Genomic DNA, 27,440 nt, shown 5'->3' with positions numbered 1-27,440 from the left:
TATAGTTCTATGTTTATTTTCCATCATGACATCACATCCTGGCAAACCGGGCGGACTTCCCCCCTCCCCCGCCCTCCAGGAATTCCGGAGTCGCCGGCGCCTGCGGTCGCATGGAGACGCTCGAGAGCCGCCTGTCTGTCTCCGAGACTCTGGAGGCCTTGAACGCTACTCTCCGAGGAAAGGCCGGGGTCGGTGCTCGCGGCCCGGTCTGGTTCAAGGAGAGCAGCGCCCGGAACTTACGTAGCAGGGATTTCCTGGCTCCGCAGGCTGCCCTGAGGGCGATGTTCGCGGACGGGCAGGTAAGGGGGCGTGTCCTCCGCGAAAGGGGGCGGGGCTGCCTTGCCTGTATTCATTTATTGGTATGCAAATGGTTAGTTCCCCTGTGAGGTACCACCTTCAGCTGTCAGGTGGTGCTTTGTGATTTACTATAATTATTATTCCTGTATTACAGGGGGTTGGACTAGATGACCCCAGGGGACTCGTACAACTCTTACAATTCTATGGTTGTAGTAGTAGTAGTAGTAATAATAATAATAATAATAATAATAATAATAATAATAATAATAATAATAATTTATTACTTATACCCTGCCCATCTGGCCGAGCCTCCCCAGCCACTCTGGGCTGCTTCTAACAGAATATTATAAACACAATAAAACATCAGACATTTAAAACTTCCCTAAAAAGGGCTGCCTTCAGAAGTCTTCTAAAAGTCAGATAGTTGTTTATTTCCTTGTCATCTGATGGGAGGGTGTTCCACAGGGCAGGTGCCACCACCGAGAAGGCCCTCTGCCTGGTTCCCTGTAACCTCACTTCTCACAGTGAGGGAACCGCCAGAAGGCCCTCGGAGCTGGACCTCAGTGTCTGAGTTGAATGATGGGGGTGGAGATGCTCCTTCAGGTATACTGGGCCGAGGCTGTTTAGGGCTTTAAAGGTCAGCACCAACACTTATCACTCCATATTTTATTTATACTCCTCTTTCCAGGTATCTTAGAGAAGACTTGACTGGAGAAGTCACCTACTAATTCTTTCCCAGCAGCAGATTATTTTAGTGATCTAGAGACCATCACCCACAGCATTTTAGCTTAGAAAACCCAGCTGTGATCTATTTGTGCTTGAAATTGAGTTGTCTTTTTTTATTATTATTAAATCTAACTACATGGTGAACTGCTTTGTTTCTGCTCCTGAACAGCCCAAACCAGGAGGAAGCCGACACTCCTTGACTCTTCTCCCTTTTCTTGTATCACAACAGGTTCCCGATGGCGTTGCCGAGAGTGTGTCTTCACTTAAACGCCCAGGGTTGCCACCCATCCGGAGTTGCCAAAAGAGCCCAGCTGGACTGACTGTGCAGTTAGAGAGGCCTGCTGTCTTTGAGCAGATCCTGAAAGCCATTCCTGTGTATGCGGAGCCCCCTCAGACAGCCCATGGGCACAGCATCCTCCTGAACTGTGTGCCCCTGCACGGCTGCAAGGGCCTGAACTCGCTGAGTTTGAGTCACCTGAGAGCCATCCTGGTCACTGACCACCTCGCAGGCACACTCCGAGCTCAAGGGTTAGTAGATGCAACTAGATGGACCTATTCTAATTGTCAATCCCGGATCCAGGAATATGTGTGGCATTCTTATGTGTTTATTACAACTTTACACACAATGAGAAGTAGATGCAACAATGTTCAGTGGGGCTGACTTCTAAGTAGGCATGCAGATGATTGCAGCATTTGTTCTCCCCACAGTTCAAAGCTGCTTATATAGCTGTGAATGTGCTGTGTTTTGGAGAGAACAGTACACTGGTACCTCGGGTTAAGTACTTAATTCGTTCTGGAGGTCTGTTCTTAGCCTGAAACTGTTCTTAACCTGAAGCACCACTTTAGCTAATGGGGCCTCCTGCTGCTGCTGCTGCTGCGCTGCCGGAGCACGATTTCTGTTCTCATCCTGAAGCAAAGTTCTTAACCCGAGGTACTACTTCCGGGTTAGCGGAGTCTGTAACCTGAAGCGTATGTAACCTGAAGCGTATGTAACCCGAGGTACCACTGTATTGTCCTTTCTAGGACTCTGGCAACATTCTGAGAATCTTACCTGCTTTTTAAGAGAGCTCTTGGTTCTAGCCTTCATTTCTGTGGAGTTCAGATTTGGAAAGCAGTGCAGTCTACCGTCAAGCCTTTAAATACAGCACTCAGGTCATACTGGACCTTTAGCTGTTCTTTGAGTAGAATATGGAGAGTTTTTCTTCTGCTCACTTTGGCGGCTGTATGGCCAATGTTGTGTGTGGTTCTTTGCCTTTCAGAGTGGATGTACACCTGGTCCCATCTTTGGTTGATGAGGAAATCCATAGATTCCTGCATCGGCTACGAGTCGAGTGGCCTTCAGGTTTGGAAGCCTTTCAAAGCCCTGAGGATATTCAAGCCATGAAGGAAAACCTTCGCCAATGTTCTCATGCCACTTTTGACCAGACGGAGCAGAATGCAGTTGTGTGCAAAGTGCACTTGAAAGGGTTCCTTGAGGAGGAGCAGGAAGACTTGGAGGGCTATGACCCTAATGTGGACGTCTTTCTTGGTAGGCGCTTTATTTTATCATTTTTAAACAGATGCTTGCCTTATCCCTAAGACAGGGATCTTTTTGTATCTACCTTCACTACAATGTAGGTTGAGGATTGAGAAGATGACTTGCCAAGCTAATATGGGAGCCTCTGTGGTGTAACGCTTAGACTTAGAGTGTTGGACTAGGGGACCTGGGAGAAAAAGGTTTTAATTTTTACTGAGTGACCTTGGGCCTGTCACTTTCTCTTAGCCTAACCTATATAAAATATAAATAAAATAATTGGAAACCCAGTCCAATGCTGTTATACCAAGTCTATTGACCTGACGGGTGTTTTTATCAAGGAAATAGCTGTGGCTGGGTCATGGCTGAATTAGTTCCACTTGGTTGCACTAAGCCGTAGGAAACAAGAGCTCTAGCGCTGCGGAAGCAGAAGAGCAGAAACTGAACACCCTCCACACAATATTTCCTGAGAGCCAGTGTGGCATTGTAGTTGGAGTGTTGGACTGGGACCTGAACCAGGGTTCAAGTGCTAACTCAGACATGAAGATGACTGAATGATAGAATCATAGAATCATAGAGTTGGAATAGACCACAAGGGCCATCGAGTCCAACCCCCTGCCAAGCAGGAAACACCATCAGAGCACTCCTGATATATGGTTGTCAAGCCTCTGCTTAAAGACCTCCAAAGAAGGAGACTCCACCACACTCCTTGGCAGCAAATTCCACTGTCGAACAGCTCTTACTGTCAGGAAGTTCTTCCTAATGTTTAGGTGGAATCTTCTTTCTTTTAGTTTGGATCCAGTGCTCCGTGTCCGCTTCTCTGGAGCAACAGAAAACAACCTTTCTCCCTCCTCTATATGACATCCTGGGTAACCTTGGGCCAGTTACTGACCCTCAACCCAACCAACCTCACAAGGTCGTTGTGAGGATATAATGGGTTGGGGGGGCACATGGGGACAACCATGTATCCCACCTTGAGTTGTCTGTAGGAAAGGTGGAGCTGGGGCATTGTTTGGGGAGGTTTGTTGCTGTTGGGTTTTTTTTTGTATCTTCATTTTAGATTTTGTTGTGATTGGCATGGAAATTTTCCAGCTTGGTTTTGTATTTTTTAAATTTTTTGGATTATGACCACTTTTGTTACGTTGTAGTTATGCATCTTTTTATGTGTTGTAAGCCACCTTGAGCGTGGTTTGAACTGTGGAAAGGCAGCGTGCAAATAAAACTATGTATAATAATAATAATAATAATAATAATAATAATAATAATAATAATAATTCGTTCCTTTTCAGTGACAGAGGAAAAGCTGCGCCATGTGGCTGAGCTGCAGCGTGTGGCCCTGCAGTGCACAGTGAGTAGACGGCTGAAAACCTTCAGCCAGGGGTGAACTGAGCAACCCTCTTGTGTGGTCCCTGCATCTCATGTGAGCTGCTGCTCTTCTGCAGCTTACACAAAACAATGAAATACCGTGAAAATCCCTGAAACGAGAAGTAATCGACTAGAAATATTATCTTATAGAAATAAATTAAATAATAAAAATCAAAAAGTTTAAGGAAAAAATTAGAAAAACCTAGAATTGTACAAAGTCTTAACGGGATGCTGGCTACAAACCTCGTTTCACTTTCAGTTTCCTCAGAAGGAAATAGAAAAATCATAAACCTTAAATGAGCAAAATTCAAAAAGGGGGTTAAAACTCCTAAAAATTCTGAAGTATTGTAATATTCTAGGTTTTTCTAATTTTTTCCTTAAACTTTTTGATTTTTATTATTTAGTTTATTTCTATAAGATAATATTTCTAGTCGATTACTTCTCGTTTCAGGGATTTTCACAGTATTTCATTGTTTTGTGTAATTTCTCGGTTTCATGACTGTCTTTTTCCCACTTCTTCTTCTGCAGGTGGCTGCACCAGAAAAACACTGCTGCATTGTGCATGTGGTGAGCAGCGAGGAGGCCTTCCAGCAGCAGAAGGTGGACTTGCTATTGAGGCTGCTAGCCCCACAAGTGCTCACAGTTTCACAGGTGAGGAGTGCACTTTCTTTCTAGGTACAAGCTGTGTGTAAAGCTCTTCCTGCTATGTTGGGTTGCTGCGGGGCCAGATTGGGACCGTGGCTCAGGGGAAGGGACTTTGACCTTTGACCTCACTCTAGCCCCATTTGGAATTTCCTCCTCCATTTTTTTCTTTTTTAAGAGGGGAGGAAAGCTCCCATTTATGTCAATTGGGGATCTTTCTTTCTGCTGCAAAAAGCAGGCGCGTGGTGGTTGCGGGCGACTAATGCTTTGTTACCTATTTATTCCCTAGAAACACCTTGTCTGTGGGCCTGTCAAAGTCACTCGCTGTGCCTCTCCCATGGGCGCTCTTCAGTATTTCCAGTAAGTTGCTTTTCTCTGCCAGGACCCTTCCCACACAGGACCCTTCCGCTTCGCTAATAACAGTGGAGCCAGGGCAAGCTGGCGATGAAAGCACGCTCTTGCTTGCGCTTACCTTCTGGGTATTCTGCGCTTACCTTTCGGTCGCTCATGGAAATCGCTGCATTACAGCTGCTTAATAAGCAGCTGGTTTGTGATGCTGTCTTAAGCACTCATTCTTGACTTTGGACAAACAGATTTGTTTCCAGAGTCCTGAGTGCGGTGGCGCTCCTGGCATTGTGGTCCAGAAGAATGCATTGAGAAACTTTGCCGGTACAGTCGTACCTCTTGTTACGTTCAGTTCAGGTTACGTCTTTTCAGGTTGCGTCCTGCGGCGACCCGGAAGTACCGGAAAGGTTTACTTCTGGGTTTCGCCGCTCATGCATGTGCAGACGCTCAAAATGATGTCACGTGCATGTGCAGAAGCGGCAAATCGTGACCCGCGCAGACACAGGTTGCATTCTGCTCATATTGTGAACGGGGCTCCAGAACGGATCCCGTTCGCAACCAGAGGTACCACTGTACTGAGCCTGCGCATGTGGACGGGGTCTCTCTCCCCACCTTTTCCCACCAGCCCTAGTATTATTCAGCATTTGGTTTTGCACCCATAGCACTGTAAGTATGACATGTTCTCTTTTCTGAGGGGCTGCAACATCTCCTTGCTTACAGGCTGCGGAACTCCCAGATGTATGAGGCTTCAGTGCTGAAATATGGAGACCTCTCTCAAGGTAAAGGTTTGTCTCTTCATTTGTTGCGTGCTGTTCTGTCTCCTTGTTTCTGCTTCTGGGAGGTTTAGATGTGTCCTACAGCTGGCACGTTGGGGGTTGTTCTTCCTATTATTCTGGGTTTCTTGCCCACTTCAGTGGGATGTCTTGTCCAACTGCTTGAAAAGGCTTTATTATGAGTCTACCAGGCTTTCCTTTCACCCTGTCAGACAGGGGAACCATAAGCATTTCCTCCTGGATGCACCCAAGCCCCACCAAACACTCCAGTTCCACTGAACTCCTTTTAAATTTATTTATAAATTACTTATCCAAAAAATTTATAGCCGTGCTTTCCCCTGCCACAAAGGAATCGGTCAGAGCAGCTTACAAAAATGAAAGTAAACATTAAAACAATGGTTAACCCAATCATTGAAACACAAATTATCAAACTAAGAAACAGCAGCAAAAGACAAGAGCCCTTAAGTGGCAATAGAATCAAAAGCTTCTTTTAAAAAAGGAATGCTTTCAATTATCAATGGTTTTGTAACTGCTGACCTGTTTTTCTGGCTTCCTTCCTCTAGACGACACCTGGACGGAAACAGTCGGCGTCTTGACATCAGCTGCCATCCGATTTGAGATGCTGAGCACGACCCATCGGAACCAGGTAAGTGGAGGAGTCCCTTTCAGGTGTGCTACGTTCACAGTTAGGAGGCGATTGGGTTGCTCATGTGTGGAAGTGGTATAATTTCAGCTGTGTGGAACGGCTTTCTTTGGGACTACAACTCCCATCATCCTTAGCTAACAGGACCAGTGGTCAGGGATGATGGGAATTGTAGTCCCAAAACATCTGGAGGGCCGAGTTTGCCTATGCCTGGTTGAAAACATGACTCATGCTTCGTGTTGTAGCAGTTACCACTCCCTCAGTTTACAGTCCCAAGTTACAGCAGCTGGGAATGTCTCACTCCAAAACAAAAAAAAAACCCCATAACCCTTTCTTAACAGAGTAATTAGGTGCACAAGTATGGGGACAGTGGACAGAGGCACTGCAACACTGGGGAGGGTAGATGAATTTGGGGACGTATGAAAATAGCAAACTGGCTTAGAGTGAATCGGAAGAATGCAACAGGCAACTTTGGGCTAAGCCGGGAATGGGTATGTGGTTATCATCACCTTGATAGATGTGGATGTGATGGGCCATGAATAAAGGACAGTTGCAAATGAACAGACAAAATTAGCCTTTTGCACGCGGATTTGTCAGAATCCCTCTCTTCCAGGAGGAGGGAGTCTGGGTTGGCCTGGGCAAGGCCACCCTTTCTGGAAAGTGGAGATAGATAGAAGGTGGCCTGTGCTCCCTTCACTTTCATTCTTTGGAGAGGAGCACCTTGGTAGCTTGCAGGGGAGGCCAGGGCCTTCTTGGGAATAGGGCTAGACCTGACATTCTCTGCCTGCTCCCCACCCCATCCCCTCCCAGCATTGATTTTTGCATCATCCTCAGGTTCTCCTGGATGTGGAGGAGACCAGCATCTCCACCAAAGGGACCAAGAGCGGAGCCTTTGTGATGTACAACTGTGCTCGGCTGGCCACACTCTTTGAAACGTACCAGCAGGCCGTAGAGCAAGGTGAGAGCCCTCCCATCTTCACGCAGGCTGTGCCATGGCGGCCATGATTCTGTGAATTGGTTGACAATTGACCTGGACCTTCCCTTAGAAGCTGGGGTAGTACTTAAATCTCCTGATTTAGGATTCAAGCAAACAACTTGCTTGTGGAGCTGTCGTGCTTCATGCTTGTGGGGTCCCGTTGGTCCTGGGACTAGGAGCAGCCAGCTTGCCATGGTTGTTATCATAACGAATTTTCTGGAACAGGGAGGGTCCCTTGCATTGGCCAGTGATTTGTAGCAGGTGGCCAGAAACTATGGATCCTTGGCTTGGTTAAAAGCATTCAGAAAGGTACCTGATATTAAAACGTTCGCCATGTGTTGAATTGTGACACTTCACACACACACACACACACACACACACACACACACACACACACACCCCTCCTGACTACAGAGGCAGATTTTGAAACTTGCACGCAGTGTCTCCCAGACTTAGAACCCAGAAGGGCAAAGTGGTTGAGGGATGGTGTGCCCACACACTTCCTTCAGCTCATTTCTACGCAGCGTAGACCTGCTGGAATTAGTGAACCTAGGTTAGTCCTGTCTATTAATTTCAGTGGGTCTACTCTAGAGCAGATCTCGCATTGCCTATAACTCTTTATGTCTTGCTCCACGGCCCAAGCTCCATTTCCCTTTTATGCATCCTGGTTTATTGCTGCTCTCCAAAATGCCACGCAGCCCTTTATTTTGCCCTTTAGAACTCCCACTTTTTAGTTGCAGTGGGGATTAATTACCAAAAAAAAACCTGAGCAAATTTAGGAATGTTGGTTTAATCTGCATGGCTCTCTGTAACTGGCAGGTTTGGAGTTTCGCTGCAGGAAATGTGAATCCCCCCGTATGGCTATCATTGCGTCCCCTGAAAGGCTTTTGCCTAAGATGCTCCTATGGTAACAAATTTTTCCCACCCAATTCCAGGTCTGTACCCAGCCTTTCCTCAACCTTCGGAGCTGAACTACGCATCTCTCAGGGAAGAGGTAAACAAAAGAATACAGTCGGCGACCATTTTAGGCACATCCAATTGATGCGTGGTTTTCAGTGCGTGGATCCTTTTGGTCCTGGAAGAAGGCAGAACGGGGGCAGGGGGCACGTATACATGCTCCGCTGTCAAGCACAGGGGCCAGAAATGGAACCCCTGTGTGAAATGGTCACCACCTGCACAACGATCCAGGCCTGCAGGGCTGCTCCTATAGGATCAGCTGGATTTGTTGGGAACACAAACATCAATTGGCAGGTTGAGCCAAGTTAGGGCAACCGCTAGAAAGCATGGAGGAGGGTCTAAAATATGCAGAGCCGGCCCACCCATGAAGCGGGGCGAAGCAACCGCTTCAGGCAGCGGAAAGGCAAGAAGCAGTTCCCCTACAGATGCTCTGTGCTGCCCCCTGCAGGAGCAACCCAGGTAAGGGAGGCTTTGGCCGCAGCAGAGCAGCTGAGTATTCAATTACCCATCTTTGCTGCCCCTAGCGAATCTAACCCCCCCAGCCCCACAGCCCGGTAGGGTGGCAAGGCTTTGCGAGGGCTTTTCCTCGAAGGGAAGCCCTTGCAGAGCCTCACGCCCTCCCAACATTGTGGGTGCAGCAGGAAGGTGTTTTGCCTCGGGTGCCAAAACATCTCGGGGCGCCCCTGAAAACATTTGTCTTGTCCAAACTTTCTGCTACAAAACAGGCCTCAAGACACCTGCCTTGCACAAATCAGCTCACGGAATCCAGACCACCGTGTGCTTCTATACCACAGTCAGGTGATTGTGCTTCTTGCGTCCGAAATCTTATTGCTTGGTTCCCTTCTTGCCGATTAACAAACTGGGGGATGAGTATAGGTCTAATGATGATTTGAACTACAACCCCCATCAGCCCTAGCAATCACGGCCAGTGGTCAAGGATGACGGGAGTCGTAGTCCAAAACATCTGGTTGGGGAAAGCTTGCCTACTGAGACTCCCACATGTTTCTTCTCTTTCTGCAGGGCGAATGGCTTTTGTTGTTCAACAGTATCCTGCCTTTCCAGGAGATCCTGAGCCAAGTGATGCAGGTGCCCATCTCCAGCGCTGGGCTCAGAGTCACAGCCAGCACGGAGGCGGTGAGCTGAGTTATCAGATATTGTGAGGTGGGGCTGTTGGGCTGCCTTCCCCCCTCCCCTTTATCAGCTTGGCTTCCTCTTAGCCATAGGTGAATCTGGCATCACTCTGCTTTGTGTTGCAGATTTGCAAGTTCCTGATCCAGCTGAGCATGGACTTCAGTTCCTACTACAACCGGGTGCATATCCTAGGGGTAAGTGCTCTGGGAGGAGAGTCGCTGGGTATACATTGAGTTGCAAGTCCACACTGCATCGGCTCAGGCTATTTCCACATAATGAACATCTGGCCCGAAAGGTACATTCGCTACAAGTCAGGTAAGCTTGTAATAGGCTCCTTTTGAAACATACTGATCTTGAATCCATAAAATCTGGATTCAAGGCTCGACTTTGTAGAGTTGCGAAGCCTAGGGAGTGGCCAGCTTCAGGTTTGCAGGCCCCTGACTTCGTATGCCAGAAAAGGTCTTGAGTTCTGTCCACCTCCTTGGCAGCTATTTCGCTCCTCCTTTAAGCCAGGAAACTGAAATTAACGGTGGTTTCCTGTTGTGTCTGAACTTGGAACTACAGTTAATGATTTCCAAATAAGCCACAATCTGTAACCCATCTTTGAGCAGCTTCATATCTTTGCTTGCTTAGAAACCATCAATCATGGTTTCCTGGTTCGGACAGAACAGGAAACTATGGTGAACTTTGGCTTCCTTGTTTGTTTAACCATTTTCATAAAGAGTGAGGTGCAGCTTGGGCATAACTTGGCATATTTTATTTATTTCTGAGTCAGGAGGCTGTGTTGGCATCTTCAGTCACCCATGCTAAGGCTGTACTATACCTAGTGGAAAAAAGAAGCCCCGCTCTATTTTATATCCTCTGCATATATATTTTTCTGCAAGAATCGTGATAAAGAGGAAGGGACGCAGGTGGTGCTGTGGGTTAAACCACAGAGCCTAGGACTTGCCGATCAGAAGGTCGGCGGTTCAAATCCCCGTGACGGGGTGAGCTCCCGTTGCTCGGTCCCTGCTCCTGCCAACCTAGCAGTTCAAAAGCACGTCAAAGTGCAAGTAGATAAATAGGTACCGCTCCGGCGCGAAGGTAAACGGTGTTTCCGTGCGCTGCTCTCGTTCGCCAGAAGCGGCTTAGTCATGCTGGCCACATCACCCGGAAGCTGTACGCCGGCTCCCTTGGCCAATAAAGCGAGATGAGCGCCGCAACCCCAGAGTCGGTCACGACTGGACCTAATAGTCAGGGGTCCCTTTACCTTTACCTTTCGTTTTGGAGCAGAAGGCTCCAAAGACTTCTGTTCCCACCATGTGAAGCTCATTTCTGAAGCTTTACTAGCTAGAAGCTTCCATTTAGGATGTACTAATATTTTCAAAACGTTAACTAAGGTGAAGAGGTAGACAAAAGGATCAGCTTTATGAGCCTAAAGCCTCAAGTGTAATTTGCCTTTGAGTGAGAGTGACAGGCATCAATTTAATAACTCAGAGTCAGCTGATGCCGTCACTGACACCACTGTCATAACATAGAAAGTTGTCAATAACATAATTCCCAGCACATTAGCCTTTGTTCCCACGAAATTCAGGTCTACACAGCGCCCTCTGCACGATGAAGGGGACCCTGTCCATGGGCTCTAATGGAAAATTGCACCCATTAAGGGAAGGCACAAATCCGCCACTCAGCCCTCAGAGCTGTTGCACCAGGCCCCTGTGACGATCCTGTTTTTGCTCCCAACAGGAACCACGTCCCCACTTATTCGGTCAGATGTTTGCCCGGTTGCAGCTGATGAGAGCAGTGAGAGAAGTGTTCTGCAGTGCCCTGGCCACCCTCCACTTGCCTCCTCTGAGCCAGATCTGAGCAAGCCTGCAGGAGTGACTACAGGCAACCTGCCCCGGCCCTCCCATTGGCCAGCTCTGTTGCGAGGAGCGATGGACAGCGCAGTCACATGACCAAGAATGGGGAGAGTGCGTGCGGTACTGTTGCTGTTGGACAATCACCCATCACAGCTCAGCCTGGCCCGGATACATGCAATGTTTTGGACTTGAACCAAAGCGACCTGATCGCGATGCTGGAGAGGAGAGAGGGCACAGACTTTGCCTACATTCCGGATGGTGGGGGCCTGCTGAAATTCTTTGTGGAGCCAAAGTTGCGACATTCCAGTTAGGAATATATAGGCTAAAAATGCCCCCCCCCCTCCAGGGGGAGCACACAGGTTAAGCACTGTAAGCATTGCTTTTATCCTTCCCATTTTGCTCACAGCGGATCGAAGGCACAACAAAAGCTGGCATATGAGCAATCCAAAAGAAAGCACAGATGATGGATGCAAATGGTGGTTCACTGGTTGTTTTTATTCTGTTCTGAGCTGACTGACACCCCAGCTACCCCATGTCCTACCCACATACGGAAAATCTTTGGCACCCGTATCAGAAAAGAAACCTTGTAAACCAAGTTGCATAGCCTCACACAAACACAGATGTCTGTCTGCCCTTTGGGCAGAAGGCAAAGTTGTTGCTTAGAGCAGGGGGCGTTTGTTGTCCATGGCAGTTGCAAAGACTTGCTCTGTGCATACCAGGGTGGGCAGAGGCTTGTGTCTGCAGCATCAGCTTGCGGCTTAGGACAAGGATAAGGGAGGGGAAGAGGACTCAGATGTTGCCAGCGTTGACAAACTGTCCGGCGTCTCCTGTCAGCAGCTTCATTGTGGAGCAGAGAGGCAAGCTGATTGAATGGGGGCTGTGTGTATCTTATTTCTGTGGGCCCCACTATAACCAGGAGGTCGCTTTCTCCAAGGCTGAATTTAGCGTATCTTCCCGTGAGAGGCCCATTCCACCCATTGCACCTGGTGGCCGTCCCTCTTGTTTTGCACCCAGCGCCCCAGAGATAGGCCAGGGCTCGCTACTGCAGCTGCTTCATCAGGAGGCGGATGAGCTGCTGTCGCTGCAGCCAGTACTGGGGGCCCTGATGCGGAGGCAGCTCAAAGAAGGAGAAGGTGAAATTGCGGCTGAAGTTGAGGTTGGTGATGCTGGGCACGGGCGGCAGCTTCACCCCCTGCCACTTGCTCCGGAAGTGCCTGGGCGAGCCTCTGCTCCGGCTTGCCTTCTGCTTCGCCTTGCCTTGGAGCAGCAGGGTCCTCGGCCGCTGCTCCCCTTCGGCAGCCGGCGCCTTCTCTCCCAGGTGGTCTTGGAAGAAGCTGCAGGAGCTGGGAGTTCCTGCTGCCGAGAAAGGGACACTGTGCAAGAAGGACACCACAGGCTTGAAAAGGGCATGGAAGGAGGTCTCGGACTGAGAGGGCCCAGTCCAGGGCGCCATGTCGGGAGTGCCCAAAGGGGCTGCTTTGGCATGGGGGAGGCCTGGCAGCTTCTGGCCTGGTTTCTCTGAGGCAAGAGAAATGGGAGCAGAGCAAGTGTTAGTGAGGAACGAGGCAGGAGACTCAAGCACTTGGCTCAAGTGTTGCACTGGGCTGGGTGCACAGGGGATTCCTGAGGCAGGGCGATGTGGGAAAGGATGTGGTTGATACAAGACTCCCTGGGGAATGTCAGCACCAGCCTGCGCCCCTTTCCTCTGAGGAACACAGATGCTCCCTGCTCCCTCTGTTCTGGCTTGCACTCCCCGCAAAGCCCTTTGCCCCTGCATATTTGTGCCCTCCACAGAGGCCAGGGACCCAATGGAAGCCCCAACATTAAGCAGCCCTAGAACCTGCTGCATTCCCCTCACAGCAGCCCAGCCTCCTTCCAGCTACCAGCAAGAGAGCATTAGCCCAGCGCCAGGCTCTCTGCAATCCTGCCAGTGGCAGGTGGGGCAGTGTCAGACACCAGAGCCTCACCAAGGACCTTGCCTCCTTTGGGAATCTGGGGAAGAGCCATCCTGTTTTGCCTTGGGGTTAAGGGAGTCTTGGGAGCAGTTTTATTCTGGTGCTTGTTTGCAGCTCCTACCTGGACGTGGGGGGGAAAGAGATATAGGAGGTTAAGTTTTGTAGCCCAATAAAGCAAACAGCAATCTGTGAGAGACGGGTTGTGACTCTTGGGGTATAACACCTGCACGTACTAGAAGAAGAGTTTGGATTTGATATCCCGCTTTATCACTACCCGAAGGAGTCTCAAAGCGGCTAACCATCTCCTTTCCCTTCCTCCCCCACAACAAACACTCTGTGAGGTGAGCGGGGCTGAGAGACTTCAAAGAAGTGTGACTGGCCCAAGGTCACCCAGCAGCTGCATGTGGAGGAGCGGAGACGCGAACCCGGTTCACCAAATTACGAGTCTACCGCTCTTAACCACTACACCACACTGGCTCTCTATTCAATATGCAGCTATTGTGAGTCTTGGGCAGGTGTAAACGGGACTATGTGGACCTCAAACACTCTCTTATTGGTGGGCAACTGTTTTGATGTACAGCAGTGGAGTTTTGTACTACTGGTCAAAGGTCTTAGGAGAACACCATGAGCAGAAAGCATGCATTGCCCTGCTGCAGGGAGGAATAATCCACAATCCTGATCATTCTATCTATTCCAGCAACTCTGTAATGGGACTTCAGTAAAGCTGGAGCATCTCCTACAGCCCTGCAAGTACATCCCAGCCTCAGCTAACACACCCCTTGTTCAGCCTTGTCGATCTTTTCTTCAGCCCTGAAACCAGTAAACCAGCATGGAGGGAAGTTGCCACCAGGCAGCTTCCTTCTCCAGCACGGGCTCTGTACCAGGGCTAGCCCCATGACCGTGTGAATTTCAAAGCCCTAAGGGTATCGCTCGTGTATCCAAATTGCCTAATGACAAGCATAGCCAAAGTTGCTGGACTGCAACGCCCATCACCTCTGGCCATTAAGTCTGGCTGCCTGGGAGTTGCAAGGCCAACAACACCTGGAAGGCACTGTCTTACTATAAAGGAGGAGTGAACATTTGGCAAGCGGTGGCCTGCAGCCAGGTATCCACCAGCAAACACAGCTGTGCTGTGAAGGCAGGGGTATTAATGGAAGCTGGTCCTCTGCATCAATGCCATCCTGAATTCTGAGCTGCCTGAGTTTAATTCCCCACCACTGCTGCAGAGTTACATATCTATCTATCCCTGGCAATGCACCGATATCTCCACCCTGCCCCACCAATAGGGCTTTCCCTACCTTCTCCAGCCAGCCTGTGCACTTCCTTTTGGGAGGATCTTCTCTGGTCCTTGCATGGCCCTGGCACCTCCTGAAGCCGGGGGTCACACTCATCCTCATGGCGCAGCCGGGGTGGGTGGTGACACTCGCTGTGGGCAGGGCTGAACCTCGCTGAGCCACCGAAGGGAAAAGGCCTGTCGCTTCCAGGGGTGCCATCTCCTGTGGCTGCTCTGAGCCAGCCCCTCTCTGCCTGGATTTGGGGACAAAGTGCGGCTGGAACGGCATTTTTGAGTGGACCGAACTGTAGCATCCCAGGTTTGTTGGTGGCAATGACAAGGAAGCAAGGTGGTCCACACAGCGCCTGGAGAGCTTGCTACTCGGCGTCCTTCTGGTACCTACATCACTGGGTGAATCCCACTATCAGTGCAGCTTGGGACGGCATCGCCCTGTTTTGCAGCAAGCTCAGCTGTTCATCCAGGAGCCAAATAGATGGAAGGCCATTGGGAATCGGCAGTGCGTGACAGCAGCGCCCACGTGCTGAACTTGCAGACAAAGGGGCCTTGGTGTGACCTCCCCGTTGCTGCAATCTGGACCATGAAATATGCATGGCGCTGCTGGGGGGGCCAGAAACCCCAGCCACTCCAGGGCTCAACCGCTGAATTATTGAGTGCAGGACTTTGCGCAACCAAGCAAATCCCTCTGAACAGGTGCCACAAGCCGCAGCAGCCGAAAAGTGAAAAGTCCTGACTCGGAAGAGGAGTCTCGATTGGAGGAAATAGAAATTGTGTTAGGGGGGTCAGAGAAAACTCAAAAGCATTTCCTATTGTAATTGGGACGGACGGACAGAAAGCTAACCATTTCCCTGAAAGTCTGTACCTCCAGGATATTCTCATTCCATCCCAATTCCTGCACCAAACAGGGATCATATGATTGAACTTCTCACCCCAATTCTACTCCATGTGTTTTGCGTTTTTATCTTGCGTTTTTATGCTGTGAACCACCCTGAGATCTACAGAGGAAGGGCAGTACGTATACAACTCTATTTATTTTATTTTTTAAAAAAACACCATCTCCCACCTGGGTAGACATTCTGTGAACATCCCCACTCCTCCGCAGTCCTCTTCTATCAGTGCTACAGTCTAAATGGATGTCATTCAGCAGATGCACACAGGAATGTCGCTGCCCATTGAACTGACTAGCACCTGACACTCCAGTGATCTTGTAGCAATTTTGAGCCTGTAGACAGTGCAACAAGAAACCCTCCTCCACAATGGGAGGATGGGTCTTTAAGTTCTGTGGGCCCAGGGCACTGCAGGCACCAGGTGATCACCTCTTTCCCCCAAATCCATGTGAATGGGATTCATCTGACCATCCTGCAGGCTGGGTTCGATCCCCGGTATCGCCAGTTAAAATAATCAAATAGGCGGCGCAGGGGGAAAGACTTGCTGAGACCCTGGAGAAACCCTGGGGCAGTTGGACAAAGAAGTCTGTCCTGGTATAAAGTAGCTTCCTACGTTTCTCTGCGGTAATCAGAAGAGGAGGCTGAAATCCAGGACAAACATTTGCCAGGAAAAGGCATTTTAAGCCATTTAACCATCGGAGGCAGAGGGACTGGCACTGGGTGGGCTTGATTTATTACTGCATTTCTCATCGCAGGCCCTCTGTCAAAATAGGTTGGCGAAGCTCCGGTATGACTGCCCACAAGTCACAAGGCAAAGAAAAGAAAGCAGGCAAGCTGTATCGTATCAGGGACAGTATCTGCATGGTTATGGCGGAAGCAGTTTCTCTCTGAAGAGAGGGGCAAAGTATTTTTATTTATTTATTGTTATTCCCGTTTTATGCTGTATTTTATGCTGTTTTCTGTTGCATCAATTAAGCGTTTTAAATTTGTTGTTAGCTGCCCTGAGCCCGGTTTTCTGAACCGGGAAGGGCGGGGTATAAATAAAAAATTATTATGATTATTATTTATTATATTTCTTACGGCCCTTGCTGCTTTCGCATGACAGCCCTCTGTGCCCTGGTTGGTGTTGGTGCTGACCTTTAAAGCCCCAAACGGCCTCGGCCCAGTATACCTGAAGGAGCGTCTCCACCCCCATCGTTCAGCCCGGACACTGAGATCCAGCGCCGAGGGCCTTCTGGCGGTTCCCTCATTGCGAGGAGTGAGGTTACAGGGAACCAGACAGAGGGCCTTCTCGGTAGTGGCGCCAGCACTGTGGAACACCCTCCCTTCAGATGTGAAGGAAATAAGCAGCTATCCTATCTTTAAAAGACATCTGAAGGCAGCCCTGTTTAGGGAAGTTTTTAATATTTAATGCTGTACTGTTTTTAACACTCGATTGGGAGCCGCCCAGAGTGGCTGGGGAAACTCAGCCAGATGGGCAGGGTATAAATAATAAATTATTATTATTATTATTGGTCGCTCAAACTCCTCTGCACCCCAACAGAATAAGGCACTGCACAGCCCACACTCCTTCATACACCATTTTCTGTTTCTGCACCTAGCACATCTAGGCTGCAGCGGAGGATCTCCAGCCCCTGCCCACAGATCACGCTGTGGCAGTCATGGGCCCCAGCCTCCCAACACTCCAGGCCAGCCACATCGGCCACATGGCAGAATTTGCTGCTGACGAAAGACAGGCTGTCCTCGCGAAGGTGCCAGAGCGTCATCCGCTGGTCCACCGAAACAGAGAGGAGGAAGTCCGGCTGCAGGAGCCTCACCCCCGTCACGTGAGCTGCGTGGGCGCAGGGCCTCGAAGAGTTTCTGAGAAGGCGGATGCTGGTCCCAGCGATGGCTTCCTGGTCGGTGTCGCTTCCAGCATCCACCTCAACAGCGCTGAGAGAGATGGAGCCGTCATCGCTGCCACTGGCCACCAGGAAATGCCTGTCAGCTGCTTCTTGGATGTGGAGGCTGTTCACTCCACAGCTGTGAGCCTGGATGGTCAGGACTGGGGTACCCAGGTCTGGAAAACACACACAGGCAAAGGAAGTGTACAAGGCTGGGAGGAAGCGCAAAGGGTGGTATACACTTGAAAAAGAAGGTATACCTAGGAGGGTCACAAACAGGGTGGGCAGGTACAGGGGACTCCCTGGTTCTGAACTGTGCCCCTGAAGGACCAGGTGAGTAGCCTGGGAGTCATTTTGGACTCACAGCTGTCCATGGAGGCACAGGTCAACTCTGTGTCTTGGGCGGCTGTCTAGCTGCTCCATCTGTTACGTCGGCTGAGACCCTATCTGCCTGCAGACTGTCTCACCAGAGTGGTGCATGCTCTGGTTATCTCCCGCTTGAATTACTGTAATGTGCTCTACATGGGGCTATCTTTGAAGGTGACCCAGAAATGACAACTAATCCAGAATGCGGGTGCTGGGACCATATAACACCAGTCCTAAAAGATCTAAATTGGCTCCCAGTACACATTTCTGAGCACAATTCAAAGTGCTGGTGTTGACCTTTAAATCCCTAAACGGACTCAGCCCAGTATACCTGAAGGAGCGTCTCCACCCCCATCGTTCAGCCAGGACACTGAGGTCCAGCACCGAGGGCCTTCTGGTGGTTCCCTCATTGTGTAAAGTGGAATGCTCTCCCGGCAGATGTCAAAGAGTTAAGCAAATATATAAATTTAAACATCTGAAGGCAGCCCTGGTTCGGGAAGGCTTTAAGATTTGAATTGTATTTATTTTTGCTTTATTCATTCTTTCATTGGGAGCTGCATCCCCATAGTGGCTGGGGCAACCCAATCACATGGGCTGAATATAAGAAACAGAATCATGGTATCACAGAGTTGGAAGGGAGCACAAGGATCATCTAGTCCTACCCCTGCAATGCAGAAATCTTCGGCCCAACATGGGGCTCAAACCCACAACCCTGAGATTGAGTCTCATGCTCTACCCCAGGCTTCCTCAACCTCGGGCCCTCCAAATTTTTTTGGCCTACAACTCCCATGATCCCTAGCTAGCAGGATCAGTGGTCAGGGATGATGGGAATTGTAGTCTCAAAACATCTGGAGGGCGGTCCTGGAGGTCCTGCTGAACATGATTAGAAGGGACTGGTTGGTTAAAGGTATACAGGTCGGAGCTAAACAGTATAAACTGAGAGCATTTGCAGATGACTTAGTATTGACACTACAGGAGCCAGAATCTAGTACTAAAAGAGTTTTGGAATTAATTCAAGAATTTGGTCAGGTCGCAGGATTTAAACTGAATAAGTTTAAAACTAAGGTTTTAGAGAAAAATTTAACATTGACTGAAAAAGAGAAGTTCCAGAACGAAACAGGTTTGACTGTGGTTAAGAAAGTGAAATATCTGGGGATTAACATGACAGCTAAAAATGGGAATTTGTTTAAAGATAACTATGAAAAGTGTTGGACGGAAGTGAAAAGAGATTTAGAAATTTGGTCAAATTTGAAGCTTTCCTTGTTGGGTAGAATTGCAGCTATAAAGATGAATGTATTGCCTAGAATGTTGTTTTTGTTTCAAACACTGCAAATTGTGGACAAGATGGACTGTTTCAAGAAGTGGCAGAAGGATATTTCTAGATTTGTCTGGCAGGGCAAGAAGCCCAGAATAAAATTTAAAATATTAACTGATGCAAAGGAAAGGGGTGGGTTTGCCCTGCCAGACTTTAAACTTTATTATGAATCAGCAGCATTCTGCTGGTTGAAAGATTGGCTGCTTCTTGAGAACACAGACATTTTGGACTTAGAAGGTTTTAATAACGTTTTTGGGTGGCATGCATATTTGTGGTATGACAAGGTTAAAGCGCATAAAGCATTTAAAAACCATATTGTTAGGAGAGCATTGTTTAATGTGTGGATTAGATATAAGGATTTATTGGAAAATAAAACCCCAAGGTGGTTGTCACCAATGGAAGCTAAAGCTCAGAAAAGGCCCAATATGGAGGCCAGATGGCTGAAATATTGGGAAATTTTGGAACAAGAAGGAGACAGACTGAAACTGCAGAGTTTTGAGAAATTAAAAGACAAAGTGCGAGATTGGCTTCATTATTATCAGATAATGGAGGCTTACAATCTAGATAAGAAAGTTGGCTTCCAGGTGGAAAAATCTAAATTAGAAACAGAACTGTTAGAATCCAAAACTAATATTTTGTCAAAAATGTATAACTTGCTGTTGAAATGGAATACTCAGGATGAGACGGTGAAATCTGCAATGATAAAATGGGCACAAGATGTTGGACATAACATTTTGTTTGCGGACTGGGAACAGTTGTGGACCACCGGGATGAAATTTACGGCATGTAATGCCTTAAGAGAAAATGTTATGAAAATGATATACAGGTGGTACATGACCCCAGTCAAGCTTGCAAAAAATTATCATTCGCCCGATAGTAAATGTTGGAAATGCAAAGAAAATGAAGGTACTTTTTTTCACCTTTGGTGGACGTGCCCTAGGATTAAGGCTTTCTGGGAAATGATATATAATGAAATGAAAAAGGTATTTAAATATACCTTCTTGAAGAAACCAGAGGCCTTTCTTCTGGGCATAGTCGGCCAATTGGTGCCAAAGAAGGATAGAACTTTTTTTATGTATGCTACAACAGCAGCAAGAGTACTTATCGCAAAGTAAGACGCAAGACGCAAGAACTACCCACTCTGGAAGAATGGCAGATAAAGATGATTGACTGTATGGGACTAGCAGAAATGAGTGGCAGAATCCGTGACCAGGGAGAAGAGTCGGCGGAAGAAGATTGGAAGAAATTCAAGGAGTATCTACAGAAATATTGTCAAATTAATGAATGTTGAATGATGTTGGATAGAAACTAAGGGGTTTTTAGCTGTAATGTTGAGAGTGATATGGAAAAGAGGTAAAGAACTAGGTTAAAAATTACTGATAGGGATTTGCTGAAATAACAATTTGAATAAGAATACAAGAAGGGGAGGTATGAGGAGGTCAGTGAAATATGTTATTGAAAATTAAGCATTGTGAACGTTATGTGTTTTTAAACTTTTTTGCTTTTTTCTTTTTATATTAAATTGGAAAATCTTAATAAATATCTTTTTTTAAAAAATCAAAACATCTGGAGGGCCAAGGTTGAGGAAGCCTGCTCTACCCACTGAGCTGTCCCGGTTATACAATAAACAACAACAACAACTTTAAGGGTGCACGAACAGGGCAGTCAACACAACCACCTACCCAGAAGCTTCATTTCTGTGCCTTCCGCCTTCAAGGCCTCTGCAGCACGCTTAAGGGTAGGGGCGAGATCCCAGAATGCAATGCTCCCATCGGTGGCAGCGCTGCTCAACAAGTGCCTTCTATAAAAGAAAGATGAATGGGTAAAATTAGCTTTCTAGGGCCTGATGGTTCGGCAGTAGTAAACTCAGGGGAGGTGCATCTCAAGAACACTGGGGGTGGGGTGTAGCCACTCCATTCTCACCTTCCTCCACCTGCTGTCTTACATGCAAACGCCTGGACCTTCAGGACGCAGTGCTGATGATGAAAGGATTCTGCCACAAGCTGCAGCTTCTGGGCATGCTCAAGCAGCAGGAAGAGGCTATGCAGACATGAGAGCAGTGAAGTCAGTCCAAGGAAAAGAGTCTCCGACTTTAAAGAGGGGGAAAGGGCCACATCCTTTGTACCAAGCGCTACAGTTTTCTTTCTGTTCATGTTCCCTTCTTTAGTTTGGGGAAAGTGATGCTCCGGGAAACGAAGGAAGAAGCATTTACTCCATTCTTTCCCTTGTCTTCCCATCTCTGGATTTTTGCCTGGCCGGCAGAAAAAGACCACCCCCCACCCCAGCTATAGGTAAAGGGACCCCTGACCATTAGGTCCAGTTGTGGCCGACTCTGGGGTTGCAGCGCTCATCTTGCTTTATTGGCCGAGGGAGCCGGCGTACAGCTTCCGGGCCATGTGGCCAGCATGACTAAGCCTCTTCTGGCGAACCAGAGCAGCGCACGGAAACACCGTTTACCTTCCCGCTGGAGTGGTACCTATTTATCTACTTGCACTTTGACGTGCTTTCGAACTGCTAGGTTGGCAGGAGCAGGGACCGAGCAACAGGAGCTCACCCCATTGCAGGGATTCGAACTGCCGACCTTCTGATTGGCAAGTCCTAGGCTCTGTGGTTTAACCCACAGCGCCACCCGCGTTCCTACCCCAGCTATACAGACCCCTAAAAGGGAGGGCCCAACCATCTTCCTTACCGGACAGAGCCATCACTGCAAGCAGCGGCTAGGAAGAGCAAGGGAGCAGGAAGCTCTGGGTACTCCACACCAGCCAGGACCTCAATAGACATATACCTGGAACACAGAAGTTATCAGTTACCTTCTCTGGGACACACAATCCATACCCAGAGCAGTGAAAAAGTTACAAACACACACACAAAAGCTGGAAAGTGGCACGTGCTGCCTACTATGGACTCGGCGCCCAAAGTCCTCCCTATTCTCTCTGTACTAATGTATTCTTAAGCACGAGTACAGCAGAACAGGGAAGGGGGGGAATTCTGAGACTGGAAAATTAAGCAAACAGACCTTTATTTTTATTTTTTTGCTGCTATTATTCACATTGTTTTATCCTACTGGTTTTGTTTTTAATCTCCTGCTGCTACAATATCATTAGACCCGGTTGTGTATTTTAGATTATTTATTTGATTTCTCACCCGCCTGTCATCATCGGATTTTGTGCTTTTTAATACTGTGAACACCCCGAGATCTGTGGATGAAGGGGAGTATACAAATTTGATAAATAAAATAAAATAAACAAGATCTCAGGGCGAGTTACAGCTATTTCAAAATACATTAAAATAAGTTTAAAACAAATTACAGCCAAAATAATAGGGTAGTCTGTCTGTCTGTCTGTCTGTCTGTCTGTCTGTCTGTCTGTCTGTCTGTCTATCTATCTATCTATCTATCTATCTATCTATCTATCTATCTATCTAAAGTCTTCCAGGCTGGATGTGAATATTGTGCCCACTTGTGTGACAATAGGAAAAGCCTGTGTGTGTGTGTGTGTGTGTGTGTGTGTGTGTGTGCTTGTGGGGGGGTGTTTGCTGGTAAAGGGGTTAGCAAGAGAGGTGCAGATTTCACATTCCCTATATGAGCATCAATAACATCCCCTGTGCAGGTTGCCTGCTTTTTGAGAACCCATGACCCTGCCTAAGAATACAAATTCCTGGGAAAGGCCCACGGCTACTACCTGGTCTCTGGGTCCATTTTGACGAGCTTGTGCCTGTTCTTCCTGCGCTCCCACTGCTCATCCAGGCGGTGAGAAGCCACGTGGACCAGCTGACGGACCATACCGCCGCTAGAGCCATGGCTGGGGCTCAGCAGCATCCGGTAACACTCAATCTGGGCCCGCCCTCCAGCTGAGAAGAGGACGGCAGAGATACTTCCTGCCTTGGGCTGAGTGTCCTTGGCCACAGCCAGAGCTCTCACGCTCGAGATGTGGTCGCCCAGAGCTGCAAGCTGGGTCACCGTACGAGACTGTGCCCTGTAGCTCAGAATATTGACCATGCCATCCTCGCTGCCGGTGGCAAGGGTGCTCAGCGGCTCCTGCCCGGGTGCCTGCAAAACCCCGACGTGGCAAACGCATGTTAGTTCCCGCCCGTGCAGGGACTCCTTGAGGATGCGCTGCCCGCCATGCGCGTCTTGACTCTGGTGCACCACCACATCCCCGGATTTGACGTAAGCAAAGGTTCCCGCCTGGAGGCGGTGGGCGTAGCTCCAGGAGCGGTGGCCGCCACCGCAGGGGACAGACAGCAGCATCTCGTTGCTGCTGGCGCTCCAGAGAACAAAGCGGTCAGCGTGGAAGCCCAGCACCCACATGCTCCCATCGGGGCCGAAGCGCAGCTCCTCCAGCCACTCCAGGCCCTTGCATGGCCTGTGTTTCCTCAGCACGCGCAGCTGGCGGCCTTGCACCTGCAGCTGGCGGTAGCAGCTGTCCCGGCCAGTGCTGTAGATGAAGTCCTGGTGGCAGGTGATGGAGGTGACGCCAAGCTTTCCGTGCAGGCCGAAGAGCAGAGAGACGGGGCCCTCAGCGAGTGGCTCTTCCCCTGTGAGAGGAAAGTCCGGGCCGGGCAAACCGGAGGCCCCCTCTGGGTCTGAGGAGCCGACTCCTGCTCCTCTGCTCAAGGCCTGAGCTGGCTTGCACTCAAACAGCATGAGGGAACCCCTGCGGTCGCCGCAGAGCAGCAGCTCTCCCTGGGGTGTGAAGGCGGCGCACGTGTGCCATCGCTGCTTGCAGAGCGGCAGGCGGAAGCATTGCTTCACCACCACAGCGACTCCCTCGGGTGGGCCAAGAGAGACCTCCAGCCACAGCAGGGAACCGGCTGCTCCGGAAACGAAGAGGCTGCAAGCGCCAGGATCCTGCCCTGCGTAGGAGGCCCAACTCAGGCTGTGCACTTTCCCCTCGTACAGCTTCAGCTCCTTGCTTTCTGCGGGGCTGCAGAGAGGGAAGACTTTAACCTGTCCCAGCAGGTTGCCCATGGCACACGCCACCACGCCACTGATGAGCACGGAGACTTCCAGGAGGCTGTAGGACCGATACGCAGCATCCTCGAGGACCAATGCCCAGGCTTTGGAGGTCAAGTCATAGGCGTAGACGGCCCCGGCGTCCGTCATCACAAGGAGGTGGTTTACATCCACCAGCTTCACCGCTCTGGGAGATCCTTTTCGGCGAGGTGAGGGGAAGTCCAGCCGCATGAGGCTGTTCCCGCCGTCGCTCTGCCCTTTAAGGAGCCACTGCCTGATGCCAGAATCGGCCCCGCCTGTGAACACCCAGCCCCGCCTCTCGTGGGCGGCGACTGCCCGGAGGCCGCGCCCCTTGTGCCCTTTGAAACGGTGAACGATCTCGCCCTGGTAGTTCCACACGAGGCAAGCGGCGTCTTCTCCAATGCTGAGGACGTAACTGCTCAGCAGGCGCACCGCCCAGACCCGAGACTGGTGCCCGTAGCACACCACCAAGCACGGGACAGGGTCAGGGGGCGACCTGAGGTCGCCGACGCCCCACAGCCGCAGGCTCCTGTCATCTGAGGCCGAGGCCAAGATGCTTTTGCTCTCTGAGAAACAGATGCTGAAGATGACGCCCTTGTGCCCGTTGATCCTGCTTCGGGGCTTCACCCTGCCTGTGTCGTCCGGCGGGTCGGCCGCGCACCAGACCACCAGCTGGTTAAAGACTGTGCCAGCCACCAGCACCAGCGTGTCCCAGCTGCTCCCAACCAGGTGGGCTGAGTAGAGGATACACTTCTCCTGGCAGTGGACTTCTCGAAGGGTCCTCTGCCCAGCGCAGTCGTACAGTGCCAAGGAGTTGTGGCCCAGGGCCAAAGCCACACAGCCAGGTGCCTCCAACCACTGCAGGTCCCAGATCCAGTCGTGCAGCTCGCGGAAAGGAAAGAGTTCAGCTAGTTTTGCCGTGCCGCCCCGGAAGCTGAGCTCTAAAACGACGAGGCCTTTGCCTCCAAAGACAGCTAGGGCGGTTGATCCTGGGGCCGCATCCTGCTGCTCCTTGATACCATGGACATTATGGTTGCGAAGGACCTTCTTACGGCATCTTGCTGACTGGCTGGCATCAGGCTCCAGGGAGTAGATGGCAAGGTAGGGTCCTTCACCTGGAGGAAAAGAGGCTAGAATCACCTCATTTGATATATAGATGATAGATAGATAGATAGATAGATAGATAGATAGATGATAGATAGAGTGTACTCTTTCCAGTAGCATCCATCCTCACAAACATGATGCACACACAACCTCCATACCAGCCCAGGTACACCTTGGGCAGCGCCTGGCATAGCTGTCAACGTTTCCCTTTTTTTAAAGGGAAATCCCCTTATTCCGAATAGGATTCCTCGCAAGAAAAGGGAAAAGTTGACAGCTATGGCTCCTGGTCCCAATATGAAAGACACACCACGGCCGAATCTGGTATTGCTTCTGATGCAGCTTTCGCACGGCCTCTTGTCAAACCGTCCCTGTGGAATCACGTTACCCACAACTTTTGCCTTGCTTGAAATGGGAACAGGTTCCTGACAGGTCCCCCACTTCCTATCATCTCTAGGAGCATCATTTCCCCAGCAGCAGGACTTATGAAATCCAAGAAACCAGCTTGCAGGAGCTCTGGGCTCCTCCCCTGACTTGGTGCCTGGCTGTCCCACTATAATGCACCATCTTGCTGTGATTCCTGCTTTGCTTGAATTTCAGCTGGGTAGAATCTGGCTTTGAAACAAGCCTCACCAAGTGTTCAGTGCCATGGCTTGGTATCTGACACACTTGACATAATGTTACCTGTTGCCCACCAGAAAGGACTCTGCTCACCAGGAGCCATCCAGATGTTGCAACTCACACCACCCCTGACCACAGCTGTGGCTGTTGGGAGGTGGGACTCCAGCAACATGGGAAGGCTACCTTGTGGGCTGCCATTGCCCCGGGATATTCTGGCCCTACCGCATACCTGCAACAAGATGATCACCCACAATCTCCAGAGCAGTGATAGGAGCCAGCAGCAGTTCAGTTTCCATTGCTGAACAAGGATCGGAAGTGAGGGCTCCTGTCGATTCGCTTCCTCTTACATAAGACATCTGAGGAAGAAGGGGGTGGGAAGAGTAATAAATGCTGCAGATATTCCATAGCTTGAGGTGATGGATACAGAAGTAAGATGCCTTTTGGCTTGGAAGGTAGAAATTGCTTGGCGCTGCAGCAGGGCTACTCCAGATAAAAGTCAGCATGGTCTCGCTAGCAGGTAACTCACATCACTGAGCACTAGGGATGGGGTGGGAAACCTCGTTCCCTGGCCTAATTTCATGCAGATAGGAAGGAAGGAAAAATGGAAGAAAAAGCGGTAGCCAAAAAGGAGGAAGTGAACTGGGAGAGAGAGAGAAGGGAGGGCACTGTTCATTTTTTGTTCCAATCCTATGCACCACCACCAGCCATGTGCCCCCCCCCAACTACCCCTGAGGGAATGCAGCCCTCGACAATAAAAAAGGTCCCCACCCCTGGCATGCACGGATGAGATGCCACCTGCCAGAGAGAGCACAAATGTAAATGCTGTTCTCGGTTTAGACCCGAGAGGCCTGTTCAAATCCCACCTCAGCCAAAGTCTCGGAGGAAAGATGCTTTGCTGGTTCTAACCACAATCTGTACAATGGGAACAAGCTAACTTTGCTCAGTTCTTAGAACAATGAAATGATCTAATCTCCGAAGCACTTGGTAAACGACGGGGCTTTTTATTTGGTAATAAAAGTGGTCTGAACAGGAGTGTACTTGCCCTTTCTGAGAAGCCCCTGGATGCCATTGCGCGACAGTATTTTTGTGTGTGGTCAGCTTTTGGTCAGCTTCTTATACTGGCAGATAGGAAACAAAACCAGGGAAGGCCATTGAATATATAAATGGGAGAACGACTGGATAAAACAATGCACTCCCCGTGGAGGAACAGCAGGCACAGAACGAATGGGATGCTTAAGCCGGAGAAACTGCGGATTTGTTGGGACACATTATTGCCTGAAGTGGAAAGGGCAACACACTTATTGTGGCAGAAGCTTCCGCAGACTAGGGCTTGCAGGAGGGAAAGTGGGCAGGCATGCGGCAGTGGGGAGGGAGGCTACCTATAGTCGGCAGCTGCATGAGGTTCAAGTCAGGGATGGGGGGGGGAGTCTTGACCCAGCAACACCTGGTCGCCCCCCAGGTTTGAGCCACCGAATGCTTCTAGCCTAATGCTTAGCGAAGCAGGGGCGCTGCAGCCAGAGCTTCGTGCACAGCCTGGGGAAGAGGCAGGGAAGGCGCGCGCACACGCTCGCAGAAGCAAGACCCGCGTGGCAGCGCCGGGAGGGAGAGAAGCAAAACAGGGGCCACCATATCGCGAGAAACCAGGTCGCCCTACCTCGCTCTCTCTCGCGCGCGGGCGCAGACCCCATGAACCAATTGGGAGGCTTCTTCCGAGCTCCCAAGACACGGAGGGATGCTATTGGCCAGCGGTGGTTCTCTCCCAGGCCGCCGAGACTGATTGGTAGTTAAAGGCCGGCAAAGGCAGGAAGATAATTTCTTAAAGGCACAGCTCTATCTA

The 27,440-nt window shown here is 49.7% G+C and overlaps 3 protein-coding genes across 7 annotated transcripts; 1 reads left to right on the top strand and 2 right to left on the bottom strand.

Moving 5' to 3' along the window:
* DALRD3 (DALR anticodon binding domain containing 3) lies at positions 1 to 16,149 on the top strand. The gene is made up of 13 exons (XM_028719630.2): positions 1 to 299; positions 1,253 to 1,551; positions 2,283 to 2,551; positions 3,826 to 3,884; positions 4,430 to 4,552; positions 4,833 to 4,903; positions 5,609 to 5,667; positions 6,225 to 6,307; positions 7,139 to 7,262; positions 8,216 to 8,274; positions 9,258 to 9,371; positions 9,494 to 9,562; positions 11,094 to 16,149. Exons 1-13 carry the CDS (start codon positions 111 to 113, stop codon positions 11,211 to 11,213), a joined length of 1,638 nt encoding a protein of 545 aa, XP_028575463.2. The 5' UTR covers positions 1 to 110; the 3' UTR covers positions 11,214 to 16,149.
* On the bottom strand, positions 11,684 to 14,726 carry LOC114591909 (uncharacterized). The gene is made up of 3 exons (XM_028719631.2): positions 14,463 to 14,726; positions 13,177 to 13,285; positions 11,684 to 12,727 (listed from the first exon to the last, which is right to left on the bottom strand). The coding sequence occupies exons 1-3, from the start codon at positions 14,724 to 14,726 to the stop codon at positions 12,249 to 12,251; spliced, it is 852 nt and encodes a 283-aa protein (XP_028575464.2). The 3' UTR covers positions 11,684 to 12,248.
* Positions 15,102 to 27,440, bottom strand: WDR6 (WD repeat domain 6). Of its 5 annotated transcripts, none has more exons than XM_028719626.2 (8): positions 27,258 to 27,440; positions 25,833 to 25,959; positions 22,587 to 24,996; positions 21,596 to 21,691; positions 20,830 to 20,946; positions 20,589 to 20,707; positions 16,940 to 17,401; positions 15,102 to 15,202 (listed from the first exon to the last, which is right to left on the bottom strand). In XM_028719626.2, the coding sequence occupies exons 2-8, from the start codon at positions 25,957 to 25,959 to the stop codon at positions 15,102 to 15,104; spliced, it is 3,432 nt and encodes a 1,143-aa protein (XP_028575459.2). In that variant the 5' UTR covers positions 27,258 to 27,440. The 5 variants fall into 5 exon arrangements, with proteins under 5 accessions (XP_028575459.2, XP_028575460.2, XP_077781243.1 ...); XM_028719627.2 differs by lacking the exon at positions 27,258 to 27,440 and adding an exon at positions 26,983 to 27,246; XM_077925117.1 differs by lacking the exon at positions 27,258 to 27,440 and having other exon boundaries at positions 25,833 to 27,246.

Source organism: Podarcis muralis, chromosome 2 (assembly GCF_964188315.1).
Source record: "Podarcis muralis chromosome 2, rPodMur119.hap1.1, whole genome shotgun sequence".
Taxonomy (NCBI): Eukaryota; Metazoa; Chordata; class Lepidosauria; order Squamata; family Lacertidae; genus Podarcis; species Podarcis muralis.
Note: the sequence above shows the minus strand (reverse complement) of the source record. Positions and strands in the feature narration are given on the sequence as shown.